Consider the following 14,681-nt stretch of genomic DNA (forward strand, 5'->3'; position numbering starts at 1 on the left):
AATAAGCTTTGAAGCAATGTTATACATCCTATTATAGTGTGAACACGTGTTTTACTTCCTTTGTGTCCATTCTTGTGAGCCATCCTTTTATCAAAAATCAGTATTATGTGCAACAAGCCGCATGCTGAAGCAAGCAGAACAGGACATCTGTACAGTGATAGCAGACATCATGCCTAATGAATTAGTGCTGTCTAAGAAGCTCATCTTCTGAAAACCCAGGCAGCCTGTCTTTTGAGCTGAATTAGAACGACAGATTGAGACTTGCAGAGCTGTTGTGTGGGGCTGAAACTTTAGAAACCTGGATACTGGAACCTCAGCAGGATAGGAAGGAGCTGTGTTTCTGACTTCAATCCAAACAGTAAGCTCCCATTGAGCAGGTCCAGGTCCAGGTCATATGGCAGAAAGTCATTCAGCAACGTACTGTGAAATAGCCTCAGCCCACACTGGGAAGTTTCTTTGCAGGCAACATATCAAATATGGTTCCAGGTGGTGCTTTTAGCCATCCGGAAGTGATACCAAAAAAAGAAAAAATCACTGGCAACACAGGATCCATTGGCAATTATTCTGCTACATACCATGCGGCCATTTGGAACTTCACAGAGATAGCAGGGATAGGACTCAGAGCCTCTTGGACCAGCACAGGCTTGTGCCATTTGAACTTAAGGAGAATCTCCATCAGCAGTGTAGAGCCTGTGACACACATTTAAGCCACTGGAGGGAGGAATGCAGATGAACACCACTGAGTTCATCACAGTGCTTAGCTACCTCCCAAAGGGTATTGTGAGGCTTAATTCATGAAGGGCTCTTAAAGCTTGGAAATCTTTGAATGAAAGATGCTGGAGAAGTTCTAAATATTGCTCTTATCCTTGGATGGTTTTATAGTGGTTAATTTTCCTGTATTACATTTTTATAAAGGGGGAAGATTCCATTAGCAAAGTCTGAGACTCTTTGGCATCTATTTGGCTGCCACTGACTGAAGCTGCCTGACAGTTAGTTATACTAAATAATATAATAATAATTAATTAATGAATCCCACCTTGTATCCCGTACCTTACATTTTGCAGAATTTACTGCGCTGAATGTGACCTGAGAAACATTAGAGAGAGCAGGAGCTGCACATCTGTTGCCTGTGGTACTCTTGTACTGTTACCGATTTTTCCTTTTTTTATTATTACTTTATTATATATTAAATGTTTCCGTGACACAGAAAGAAATGGCAATCCTTGTCTCTGCAAAGCCCCGGGCACAGAGGTGAACAGTGAATTCTAATGTGTAGCAAAGAGTTAGGATCGCAGAGTCAGGGCCATGTCGTGTTTTTTCCTAACTTCTTCTATAATAAATGAGGAATCTCTACAAAATAAGCTTCTGCCTTCGCAGGCAATACTAAGAGAACTGAGCTATTTCCTGTTCTTGGGACTGAAAGAGACCATTTTGACCCAGAGATGGAATTCAGCAATGCACAAGGTCTGACTCCAGCCCATCTGTCCTATTATCATTTCCTCGCCAATTAGCCATCAGGCAGAATCCCCTGGCCTCCTTGAGGACTCCAAATTTGTTAGGCGTCTGCATAAGGTCTACAAAGACACACAGAGTGAGTACAACTGATCACAATTTTTAGAACAATTTTTCTTGCCAGAATTCATTTTTAATGGGATTTTTTGTTTTTTTTCATGAAATGGTTACAGATGTTTTCTGTTTCCTGATGACCATTTGTTTTTTGGTATCAATAGCCATCTCCATGACAGTTTTGATTAAAAAAACCTGAATTAAAAAATTATCACTTTTTTTTTTAAAAAATGGGTCAGGTTTGAACCATTCAAAATGAAAACTATTCGCTCTTTTTTTCAGGAAACCAGATTTTCATTTTCTGATCCGCTCTAACAGTGAGTCGGACTGTAATCTCCCTGGAACATGGACCGTCTTGGTGTAGTATGTTTGTATAGCACCTAGCACAGTGCAGTCCTGGTCAATGACCAGGGCTCCTCGGCATTACCATAACACAAACAATCACAACTATTTTTAATCCAGTTAATTTGTTTTCAGTTAATCACTTGCATTAACTGTGATTAATTGACAGCTCTATAAATAATAATAGACAATGGCCACTGGAATTGCAACCTGGCTAAGGCAGCTGTCAAGTGTTGCCACCACTGATGCGTACCACACTGTTCCCCTTGATAAAATGCTAGGGATCCTGGCCAGGCTGAAGAGGAGAGACATTTGCCTCCTTCTGGAAGGTTCCATTATAGTGTCCCACCAGGGGAGTCCTTACCCTAAGAAAAGTACTGAATATTAACTAGAAAAAGAAAAGGAGGACTTGTGGCATTAGAGACTAACAAATTTATTTGAGCATAAGTTTTCGTGAGCTACAGCTCACTTCATCGGATGCATTCAATGCAAAATACAGCGGGGAGATTTATATACACAGAGAACATGAAACAATGGGTGTTACCATACACACTGTAAGGAGAGTGATCAGGTAAGGTGAGCTATTACCAGCAGGAGAGCGGGGGGGGGGGGGGGGAACCTCTTGTAGTGATAATCAAGGTGGGCCATTTCCAGCAGTTGACATGAACCTCTGAGGAACAGTGGGGGGGGGGGTCGGAGGAATAAACATGGGGAAATAGTTTTACTTTGTGTAATGACCCATCCACTCCCAGTCTTTATTCAAGCCTAAATTAATTGTATCCAGTTTGCAAATTAATTCCAATTCAGCAGTCTCTCGTTGGAGTCTGTTTTTGAAGTTTTTTGTTGAAGAATTGCAACTTTTAGGTCTGTAATCGAGTGACCAAAGAGATTGAAGTGTCCTCCGACTGGTTTTTGAATGTTATAATTCTTGATGTCTGATTTGTATCCATTTATTCTTTTACCTAGAGACTGTCCAGTTTGACCAATGTACATGGCAGAGGGGCATTGCTGGCACATGATGGCATATATCACATTGGTAGATGTGCAAGTGAACGAGCCTCTGATAGTGTGGCTGATGTGATTAGGCCTTATGATGGTGTTCCCTGAATAGATATGTGGACACAGTTGGCAACAGGCTTTGTTGCAAAGATAGGTTCCTGGGTTAGTGGTTCTGTTGTGTGGTGTGTGGTTGCTGGTGAGTATTTGCTTCAGGTTGGGGGGCTGTCTGTAAGCAAGGACTGGGCTGTCTCCCAAGATCTGTGAGAGTGATGGGTCGTCCTTCAGGATAGGTTGTAGATCCTTGATGATGCGTTGGAGAGGTTTTAGTTGGGGGCTGAAGGTGATGGCTAGTGGCATTCTGTTATTTTCTTTGTTGGGCCTGTCCTCTAGTAGGTAACTTCTGAGTACTCTTCTGGCTCTGTCAATCTGTTTCTTCACTTCAGCAGGTGGGTATTGTAGTTGTAAGAACGCTTGATAGAGATCTTGTAGGTGTTTGTCTCTGTCTGAGGGGTTGGAGCAAATATGGTTGTATCGAAGAGCTTGGCTGTAGACAATGGATTGTGTGGTGTGATCTGGATGAAAGCTGGAGGCATGTAGGTAGGAATAGCGGTCAGTAGGTTTCCGGTATAGGGTGGTGTTTATGTGACCATCGCTTATTAGCACCATAGTGTCCAGGAAGTGGATCTCTTGTGCTCTGCACGCATCAGCAGCCAAGCTCCACGCCCCACCCCCCGCCTTGCCTCCTCCTCCGCCTCCTCCCCGAGCATGCCATATCTCCATTCCTCCCTCTCTCCCAGTGCTTGCTGCCGCCAAACAGCTATAGCAAGTGCTGGGAGGGAGGGTGGAGGAGTGGAAACGTGGTGCACTCAGGGAGGAGGCAGGGAAGAGGCGGTGCCGGGTCGGGGATTTGGGGAAGGAGTCAAATAGGGGAAGGAGGGGACGGAGTTGGGGCAGGGACTTTGGAGAAGGGGTTGGAATGGGGGAGGGAGGGACAGGGCAGAGGTGGAGTCAGGGCAGGGCCGGGGGCAGAGCCGGGTCGAGCACCCACCGGCACCAGAAGAAATTGGTGCCTATGGTCCATTGGTGTAAATCTGCAGTCATTTGATTGACTTCACTGATCCATTTATTCCAGTGTGCCTGAGAGCAGCATTTGGCCTGGTGTGCCAGAACACATGTGCATATGGTGTTTCCATAAGCATGGACGATCCTCAGGATGCATACTTGAGAAAATACAATGAAAGAACCTCAGGCAACTCTCTGTTTGGGAACCATCCAGGCATGCTTCAAAGCTCATCTTCTTTCCTGAGTATCTGGGGAGGAAGTGGATCAATAGAATGGTATATAATGAAGCAGTTATTGGGCCACTGCACATATTTCACCATCCCTCTGGTGTATATCTGGTGTATATGGGCATCCCTCCACTGAAGTCAATGGAGAAACACTGATTTATACCAGATGAGAATCTGCTCCATTCTAATTATTGGTTGGATTGGTTACTACTGTAGGTGGTGGTGGTGGATTCTCCAGGTACGTTGGAATGTGGCTAGTTGTTAATCACACAGAACCTGATCCAAAGCCCATTAACGTCAATGGTAATCTTTGGATCAGGCCCCTAGAATTCAGATACATGCAGCAAAACCTCAGAGCAAAAAAATGAAACAAATATCTCAACTCTGGCCAAAAATCTTCAGAAAAAGATCTTCTGAGATTTTCTAAGTCACGACAGTAAGGGAAGGAATTGGGGTGAAGGACTCTTCTCCCATACCTTAGGCACTCAAAAGACCAACCATCATGACAATCTGCATGAAGCCACAGACAACTAAATTAGAGAAAGTGATTGCACTGGTGACAATGTATAAGAATGCCCTAAGTCTTCACATTGCACCATATGGACAAGTGACTGCTCACCCCTCCCTGTATGCACAGGGTAGGGAACCTCTCTCTCTCTCTATTTTCCATAAACATGAAGTCAGTTTTCGATGCAGAACTGGGGCAACACATCTGGGAACAAAGCTGAAGTCGGCAAATGGGTAAAGAGGAGCAGTGACCCATTTGCTTATTGCTCGGTAAGTCAAAGCTCTGTTTACACAGGGCTGCTTTCAAACCCAGCAAACACGCCGAGTGACGCTGATGGTAGCGGGAGAGCTTTGCTATTGGCTGTTTGGTGGCTGGAAATGTAAAACCCTCCAAGAACGCTGGAACCGCATGTCTGTCCCTCGCTGGCCCCCTCCTCTTCCACCTCTCCTTCTGCCCTCAGGGAGATCTCCCGGATCTCTTCGTCTAGCTCAGAGAAGTCCCCTTCCTGGTCAGAGCAGCTGTCAGTATTGTAATCGACATCTTCCCCACAAGGAGGTTCATCGTCAATCTCCAGGTTGTTGGTGCTGCTGCTCCTGCCAAGGAATCATAAAAGAGACAGAATGTCAACAAAGTGAGGTGGTATTGTCTAGCAGTTAGACATGGGGGCTACGTGTTAGGACTCCTGTGTTCTATTCCTGGTTTTGACAGTGTGGCAAAGTCACATCACTTCTTTGTTCTGTTCTCCCATCTGGAAAATGAAGAGTCTGATATTTACATACCTCCTGGGACAGACACATTATTGTTATTATTGTTTATACAGTACCCTAGGCATGCCAGGTGCTTTGCAGATGGACAACATAGTGCCTGTCTTGAGGCGCTTACAAGGTTAAGTAAACCATGTTAAGGCACAGGGGGAGAAGACATGGTATCCAGTTACAAAGAGGTTGTTCGTTTAACCATCATCCCCATCCTGTTTGTTCCATATTTCGTAGGAGACCGAATTAATCCATGTGGGTTAAAGCACTGTGACATCTTTGTATGGTGCTCTATGTAATGGCAGAGTGTTACTTGGAAAAGGAGGAATAAGCAGAAAGTAGAAGCTCTAGAGACATTGACCACAGCTATGCCAAGAACAAGGAGGATTGCAGCACTTGAAGCGCTGTCATTTCAAAAGGTACAGATCTTTTTTCACAACAAGTCTTTGTGAAGCAGGGCCAAATTCAGAGATGAGTCTAAGGGAATCCACAGACAATCTAAGATGGTGTCATTTACATCTTATTCTGGCTCTCTGAAAGTATGTGTCACACCAGCTGAGGCTCCCTCAAGATCTCCGTAAGCTTACTTCGCAATTTGCATTCAAGAATGGTCACAACTGTTCTATGCGTACACTTGAATTCACAAAGCTCATTTCAATATGTTCTGTATTAAAAATATCTGAATGAAATATTTCTGAATGAATTGTAACCACTAGACAGATGGCTCGGGGAATAGGAAGCCTTTCCCATTTAATCCAATCTGGCCTTCATTCTGGAAAGAGGGCCGGATAGCTTGTGGGGGCTAGAAAACAGGATACAGTCCTTCATCTCTAGGTCAGCAGTTTCAATCCAGCCCAGGTCAGGAGACTGGATTAATCAGGGGAACTGGGACACAGTCATTTACTTCTAGATCATTGGTTTTAATCTGACTCAGGGTAGGAGAGTGAATTGCTTTGGGGGATTGGGAAAGGAATAACAATCTTCCACACTAGGTCAGTGCTTCTAATCTGTCCCAGGTTGGGAGCAATGAATGGCTTGGCAGATGGACAATACATAGCTTTAATGTGAGCTCTGCTCATTTGCATGTCAGTTACCACAATACTTTCCCACCTCTCAGCCGTCTCATATCAGTTCCAGCATCTGAGGTTTTTGAACATGCTGAAGATTTAGAGCGTTGCTGTTGGGTATATGGATCTCTTTTCTTACTGCTCTGCACTCCAGAAAAATGTAAGGTTTTCCTCACTTGAGCCTCCAGATCTTAACTGTGTATGGGCTGCTTTGCAAACAGAAACAAACACTATCTAGCAATACCCACTCCTTCCCCTGCTGATCTTTGGCTTCACTCACTTCAGGGTTGTACTGTATAGGGATTCTTCACCTGCTTAATAGGTCTGTGTAGCTTAAAAACAAATAAATGAAAAATATGCACTTCTGTAGTTTCTGGCTTCCCTTCAACCTTCCCTGAAATCTGGGTTGGAAGGAGCTCAAAAGTGAAAGTGTGCACGGGACATGGATTTTTGTAACACACAATTTTTGTAACACACGACTTAAAAACCATCTCAGCTTTCTGTGCAGAGGACGGCCAGAGGACTTCGATTTTTTTTTGAAATACACAGGAACGGCACAAATTACTCAGTCTACCATGACAGTATTCAAAAAAGAGTAAAAAAACTCAGGGGAAATCAGACCCTTTAATTTTTAAACTATGCTGCTTCTTCTCTGTGATTGTCAAAATAAAGAAATAAAGAAATTTTAAAAAAGAAAAGAAAAAGAAAAGAAAAAAAGACTATGAACATTATCTGTCTAGTTTCAATAAGCTTCTTGGATACACTGGAATTCAGACACCTATGATGTAGTGATGGGATTTAGTTGCTCCCACGCTGAATCAACCACCTGTGCTCTAGAGAAGAGACTCAGACTCACCTGCAGCACCAGTATATCCAGGAACAACTTCTCCCTCACCAATTCTGAGGCCTATTTCTCCATAACCTTATTTGTATGCATTTTTTCAGTTGATAAAAGCCCCCATCAATATAGGCTATGGGAACTGTATAAACTATCTGTATACACAACATGCAGAGCAATATTAAAAGTGAAGATTGCTGCCCCAATGCGAAACCTCAGATCTTGCCATAATCACCCCGCAAACAGGCAAAAGCCTGAGGAAAGAGACAGACCTTACAATACGTTCTCATGGTCAACAGACCCAGGCTTGGGTGAACGAAAATGAAAGCAAGATCTACAGTTGATGACCCACCACGGAAAATGCCTTGACAACAGCACTAGGTGTTCACATCTGGGGACTTATCAATGGCAGCAGCAAGAAAGACCTGTTCCAAAGTCCATTTAAGTCAATGGAAAGGCTGTCATAGACTGCCGCATGCATTATCAGGCCCTATATGAGTAGCCAGGCAGTCTATCACATCAAACCAATGCACCCAAGGCCTTAGAGAAGCATGTCAATGATTTGATTTGCACCCAGGAACAAATGTGAAGTGCAGCTTTGGGATAATTGGTATAATATGTTCCTTACAGCCCAAGCAACCGAGTGGGCATGCCTCTGAATTCTGCACCAGTTGCTGCTTCTGAATGGTGTTCCGTGGTGTTATCTGAAGGTCTTTTCCAGTCACTCAGGTACGTGAAGGTTCTGCCAGTTGCACAGATCAGCTGAGAATGAGTGCATAAAGACATGGCGACTTGTTAGAAAGGAAATGGAGCTTGGAGACACTGGACCAAATTCTCAATCCGTTACATGAGTGCTGATTTGGAGAAATTTTTCTCAGATTAGTGCAGTTGCTTCAGGTTGGTAACCAGATAGCAATGCCTGTTGGCAGAAGCAGCTTCTGGGTATTTCAGAATGTACATCTCCCTGCTTTTATTTCCTGGGAATTTTAGTGAAGGTGAAGGGAGACAGACTGACAGCCCCAGAGACTGAATTTCCCCTTCTCTAGCCAGAGTAACTACAGCAAAGACAGCAGCAGCAGCAGCGAAAGCTTCCCTATACTTCCACTGCTGATGTGTTCCAACCTAGACTTGGATAGTCCACCTCCAAGGGTCTGAGAAGTGTTCTGTCTCCGTGCATCATTCAGTCCTTGGCTTCTTTGCAGGCCAACAAACAACTAGCACTACCTGTGGTAATAGCTATGATGATTTGTGCACATGTTCACAAGGAAATGGACTGTTACCACCAGCTCAATTCACATACAGGGCTACCAAATAGCGGTTAGATGGTACCAATGTTTTATCACTACCATCACAAGCAATAATCACACCTGTGACTTAGGAGCTGAAAGGCTCTTGTCGCATTACCAATGTCCCCAAACCAGCCAATTCCCCTCACATCTCTCTGCTATGCGGAATTTTCCATCCAAATAATTCTCCGTCTACGGTAGGTGTCTTAGACCATAAAACAAAGCAATACAAATGGGTCAGTTCAAACAAGCAGAATAGAGGTTCTTCGAAAAGATGGCAACATGGAGCCTGCTGGGGAGCAGGTCACAATCCCACTAATGAAGGGGCCAAAATCATTAGGAGGTGCCTGCTTTCCACGTCACACAGCCTTGCTCCCTCAGGAGAGAATGCAAATTGTGAGACTTGGTAATGAACAAACCTGGCGGCATGTATATTAGTGCACAGAGCACTGGGTTTCTTTCCAATCCCAATTTTTTTTAAGGGCTGGAAAAAGCAAGAGATGAGAGACAGATTCACCAAAGAATGATGATATTGTTTTATGGAAGGTAAACAGAAGGGAAAACCAGTGACATTACATTAGGGAACTTGAAGGCAAATACAGTTTATTAATAGCACTGAATGCTGACATGGTACAGAGGAAGGGAGGGGTGATATAGCTACAGTGGGTGAGGCCCCAGCTATCACAATGAAAACACATGCACGTGTTAGCTGGCCTACGAATGTAAAACGTATAGCCCCGTCACCTCATCTAGTGCAGCCTACAGGAGCCTCAACAGCAATTTGCAACTTTCTGATGTGATAAATAGAATTTCTTTGTTTTGATTTTTAATTTGCATATTTATTGAGATATGACTTGATCTTAATTAGCTCTGCTTTTGTGTGCGTACGTATTTGTTTACTTTCTGTGAAAAGGGAGCTTTGTGTTGCGTGAAAGAATTCTGCATGTTCAATGATTTAACAAGAAGAGGAGGGGAGGAAAAGGCCATCACTTCCCTTCAAGGCAACATTCTCTGGCTTTTCGATTTTACTCTGGATTGTTTCTTTCAGTTGCCTCCCACCTTGCATTTTAAGCTGCCGCCCTCATTACATCACAGCTGGGCACCAAACCTCAGAAGTCAGTTGTTCTGCCAAATTCCACAAAAGAAAATATGACGTATCGTTCTTGTTGATGAAATGCAGCCACACATTGTACAAGGAAATGACAGCTGATCTATGCTCTGCAAACAATTACTCTTTACCTGTATGTATACATCTAGGCAGAGGGGGGAAAGAGAGCTCCCCAGGGCATTTCTAGGGATGTTGCAGTCACATTTTATTTTTCTGGCAGGTCACCCAGTCATCCATATTTTAACGAACTGGATCAAAAGCAAAACTTGTTTTATTGTCTACTGCTGGAGAGAACTGGCTCCTTGCAGATGTCCCTTTTACTCATTTGGTGATTTCCATTTAGGGTTGCTACCTGACCTTGATTTTGACAGGACTTTTAGGGGAATTACTCTAGTCAGTCAAAAGTAGCCTTGTTTTTCCCCAGTCCGTCACCTACGGCCTGACTAGTGAAGTAAATGGAAGGTTTTCCACTGACTTCAAAGAAGCAAGAGCTGGACCATGATGGCTAAGCACCATGACTAAGAAGGGAGACTAGGAGGAGGAGTAGGGTTCATTACTGAAGATGATTACATTAACAGTTCCCTGTGGGGAAGTGCCAACAAACAAATAAATCTTTGCATGCCTCAAGATGCATGCAATAGCCTCCCTGTGATCATACTGCCTTTGCCCTCATCCTCCCCATTCCCCCAAGCCTTCCCTCTGTTGTTGTTTGTTCCAATCCTGACCTATACCTCAAGCTCCTCATGGCAGGGACAAGGCCATTTTCTGCTCTGTAAGGAGCCAGGCACATCCATAACACAATATATGTCATACATACATTTAACCTAAATCAAATATAATTATTCTTCAGACTTGAGTGTGGCCATCCAAGGGCAGACTTCGGCTCTTAACATTTTCATGAAGTTTATGTTAGGGTGTAAGTGGACACACTTGCCTCCGACGGTGTCTTTAATTAAAGGACATACACTCCTGGAAGAAATACAATGCCAGAATTAGACCTTGACAGTTACTGAATCAACTCTACCCTTTGGGGCTTGTCTAACAGTCTCTTATCTTCAGCCTCAGCAATGGAGTTCATTTTTAAGATCACCCCATTCCTTCCCTTTAATTTCCCTGGTTCCCCATGAATCATAGAATATAAGGGTTGGAAGGGACCCCAGAAGGTCATCTAGTCCAACCCCCTGCTCGAAGCAGGACCAATTCCCAGTTAAATCATCATGGATCTAGGTCAGGCTGATCCATCCATATATCCAAGGAGGACTGTTTAAATCCTCACATCACTGAATGAGAGTGTCAGCTGGACAGCGATACAAGCTGTCTCCAGCATAGAGACCCATCTTGTTAGCCTGCTTTGTTCCCATGGAGTAGATGACAACGATAGAACTCTGCCAGTTCCCATTGGATCTCCATTCCAGTGGGACACTTTTCCAGGACTTTTTACATCTTATAACACCTACTTAAAATGCTGAGCTGAGCCCTGGGCAAGCCAAGTGCCCTGGCTTTCAGCCCACTGCGGCCATCCTTTGATAAGCACACTCTGATAATTCAGAGCCGCCTCAGGATTCTATCTGCTGTGGCTGAGCAATGCGTGGGCTCTTTCGGAGCACATATTTTCTGCTGCATAAAGCCAAAGGAAAGGTGTAATTCATCGTTAGGACTTGTACTAATTAGATTTTCAGGAGTTCCCAAGGTAATTGCAGCCTGTAATGTTTGTAACTGATTTGGCAAGATTAAAAATGGATGCTTGGTGCACCGGTTAGATCAGTGTGGAGCATGTGAGGCTTCATCGTTTGGAGGGGAGGGGAGACTGTTCACACTGGGGAGACTATTAATACAAGGACAGCATGCAGATTCCTGGCCTACACTGTCCCCTAATGTTAATTAAGGCTTGGGAGGCATTTTATTATTACCTGTAAACACTTTTGATAGTCTTCTAGAAATGACCTGTTTCCATCCTTCTTCTGAGTGGGTACTTAGCCGGTCACTGGCATTGGCGCAGCAGGAAAGTAGAGCCTGCAAATCTCATTACATCCCTATTGGGATGTTAAATAGCCTTGAAAGTCAAAATGGTGATGAGAATGAAGATGAATTGGGATGCAAACTGGGAATGAGAGAGACAGGCCAGACCAAAATCAGTTGACAAAAAAGAAGATAACGGGTATACTGGTGAGTGGGGCAGGAAATATTGAAGGGGGAGAAAAAAGACTTGGGGGATGACTATTTTTAAACTGTATATAATATTAAATAAAGTCTTCCCCCCACAAAGGTATATATAAATTCAGGCTGCCATTCCAACTCAGAGGTTCTGGTGACTTGAGCAACACTCTTGTGTATTATGATGCCATTAGAAGCCCCTTGCGGTGGGATTACAGCTACATTCTGGGCAGGGAGGGAAACAGACAAGGATATTAGGAGTGGTTTAAGGATAATTAATTTATTATTTTGCTAACGTATTTATTACACTACTTGGCGACACAGGAAGGTCACAGTGGGACTGCAACACCCACCTAAATCATTAAAGAAAAGCAAATATTCAAATCTGCATAAAATTCTCCCTTCTCACTCCCTGAGGATAGATAATTCAGACTTGAAGGCAACGGAGGGGAGAGGGAAGTGAGTTGGTAAGGGAATAATGGATAATCCCTCCCAAGGTTCAGAGGACAGGTGTCTGATAGTTCTGGTGTTTCTCCAAGCCACTGGGTCTGCCAATATAGAAATGAAGTCTCCCGATGATAGCTTTTTCCATGAGTTTTTCCAAGACCTTCTGTTTCTGATCAGCTGGATATTGCACCAGATAAGCCTTAAATATCACCTTTCAGTGCTTCTAGTTCCTGCCCTGGTTGGACCCAGGAAGTTCAGGCACAACAGCAAAAATGTGGGGGAAAAAAGTTAACTGCACTTTTATGAAAATAAACAAACAGTTCAGAGTCAGGATTCTGGAGATTTTTTGATGTTGTTTGGCAGGGAGAGGGTTGAAGGTGTGTGTAATTTTCCTACCCTTTCCTATCCTATTAACCTATCCTAGTTGTAACACAATATGTTGCCATACCCATGGTCTTAAACCTTTGAACAGGGAGATAGGTCGGAGGTGCCCGGTTTGCAGATCTCTTTACAAAGAGGAATAGCCCTTTAGTGCTTTGAGGGGGAGATTGTCCTGCCTATACACATTTCCAAGAGAAATGATAAACCCTAAAAGAATGAATTGCAGCAGCAGCTCAGGAGATGACTCCCAGCACAGTGATTGTTAACTGATATGTGCATGCCGGAGGGAAGCTCCCTGGCCCCTAAATCACCAGGTTGCCACCAAGGTTACAGGAACTCTTCTCTGAAGTGCAGGTTTGGGGAGGAGGGAGAGAAGAATTATTCATTCATATGAAGGCCACTGGCTAGATGTTAACCAACCTTCCTGCATGCCAAAGCTCTCCACCCTGTTCTAGGCTGATAGGACAGACCAATAAATCCACATGTATCATTCTCCACCTCTGAGCCAATCCTTAAACTGGGCGGACAGAAAAGCCAAGGGCTCTGGGTTCAATCTTACGTGTGACCGTTAATTTCTTTCTCATGGAAAACAAATCTATATGTCAGTGTTGTGCTAACATTGAATCTTTAACATCACTCTCTTAGCTTTAGGCCAGTAAGCATTAATAAAACAAACCGACTTGAACAGATGCAAGTCAGACGCTAAACAAAGAGCTACAAGGCTTGGTGCTGATCCCCACAGCTAACTCATTTTCTTTCTTGTTTTCTTCTCCATACTCCCTCTTTTATTTTTTCCACTCCAATTAAATTTCAGCACAAACACCTGAAAGACTACACGAGAGTATCTATGGGAATCATGTGTGTTTCTCGGCGTAGTGATGTGATCTCAGGCTTCGCTCTGACATCACTCTTTGATATCCTCTTCCCACTTCAGGACAGCTGGGATGGGCGAGTTAGCTTTGAAACACACAGGACCTGATGGCAAACTTGTCAGTCTGGCAATGTGCACCCGAGTGATAGCAACAGCACCACCATCAGTATGGGAGCTGAAAGCCGAACTGGAGTTCTGATTCCAGCATGGATCTCAATTGGCAGGGTGCAATGGAGTTTGTCTGTTTCAGACGACATTGTGCTAAATCTAGATATTTAAGTTAATGGAGCTATGCCAGTTTACACCAGCAGAGGAGCTGGCCCAGTGTACAGAATAGGGTGACCAGACAGCAAATGTGAAAAATCGGGACAGGGGGTGAGGGGTAATAGAAGCCTATATAAGAAAAAGACCCAAAAATCGGGACTGTCCCAATAAAATCAGGACATCTGGTCACCCTAGTGCATAATGAGAGGCCTAAATCATTTGAATACCCAAACTCCGCTGGGGAGGTACCAACAAAAGCTTAATTTACCCATTCTGCTGCCACTAGGCCAGATTTTGATACCCTCGCTCAGCTGAATAGTCCTTAACTCCATGATTAGCCCCAGTGAAGTCCATATCATCGGAGTCTGGCTCATCATGAACTTGTAACATTCAGTAAAAATCATCATTAAAGAAAGCACTTGGGGGATGGAGGGCAGACAAGGGGAATGTGACAGCCTGGCAACAGCCAATCAGAAATGTACAATGCTGTGATTTCACTCCTAGATGTAGTGCTTTCTGAGGCTGTGCTTCCAGAGTCACTGCCATTTCCAATTTGTATGGACTGAACTGCTTGCAAAAACATGAGGCGTCTAGTACCCATCTGAGTTGAACGTATTTATTAAAAATATTGAAAACCATTAAGCCATTGCATAATGCTAGGGCTTTGGAAAATATGCTTTGGAGCTTGTATCAGACACTTTGTTACAATGTCTAGTTCCAGAACAGATTCTGTTAAAAAATGATGATCATGTTATTGATATCACATAGCAATCATCCAGACTGGTACAGTAAGATGATTAGATTTC

General features: G+C 43.7%; 1 protein-coding gene across 1 annotated transcript in view; it reads right to left on the reverse strand.

The window, feature by feature from the left end:
• Positions 1-2,325: 2,325 nt before the first annotated feature.
• Positions 2,326-14,681, reverse strand: part of AGBL1 (AGBL carboxypeptidase 1) — a 390,925-nt gene continuing 378,569 nt past the window's right edge. Inside the window, exon 23 of the mRNA XM_075133176.1 lies at positions 2,326-5,297. Within this exon, the coding sequence (XP_074989277.1) occupies positions 4,991-5,297 (307 nt within the window). The 3' untranslated portion in view covers positions 2,326-4,990. The remainder of the gene's footprint in view (positions 5,298-14,681) is intronic.

The sequence above is a fragment of the Caretta caretta genome, chromosome 10, assembly GCF_965140235.1.
Source record: "Caretta caretta isolate rCarCar2 chromosome 10, rCarCar1.hap1, whole genome shotgun sequence".
Taxonomy (NCBI): domain Eukaryota; kingdom Metazoa; phylum Chordata; order Testudines; family Cheloniidae; genus Caretta; species Caretta caretta.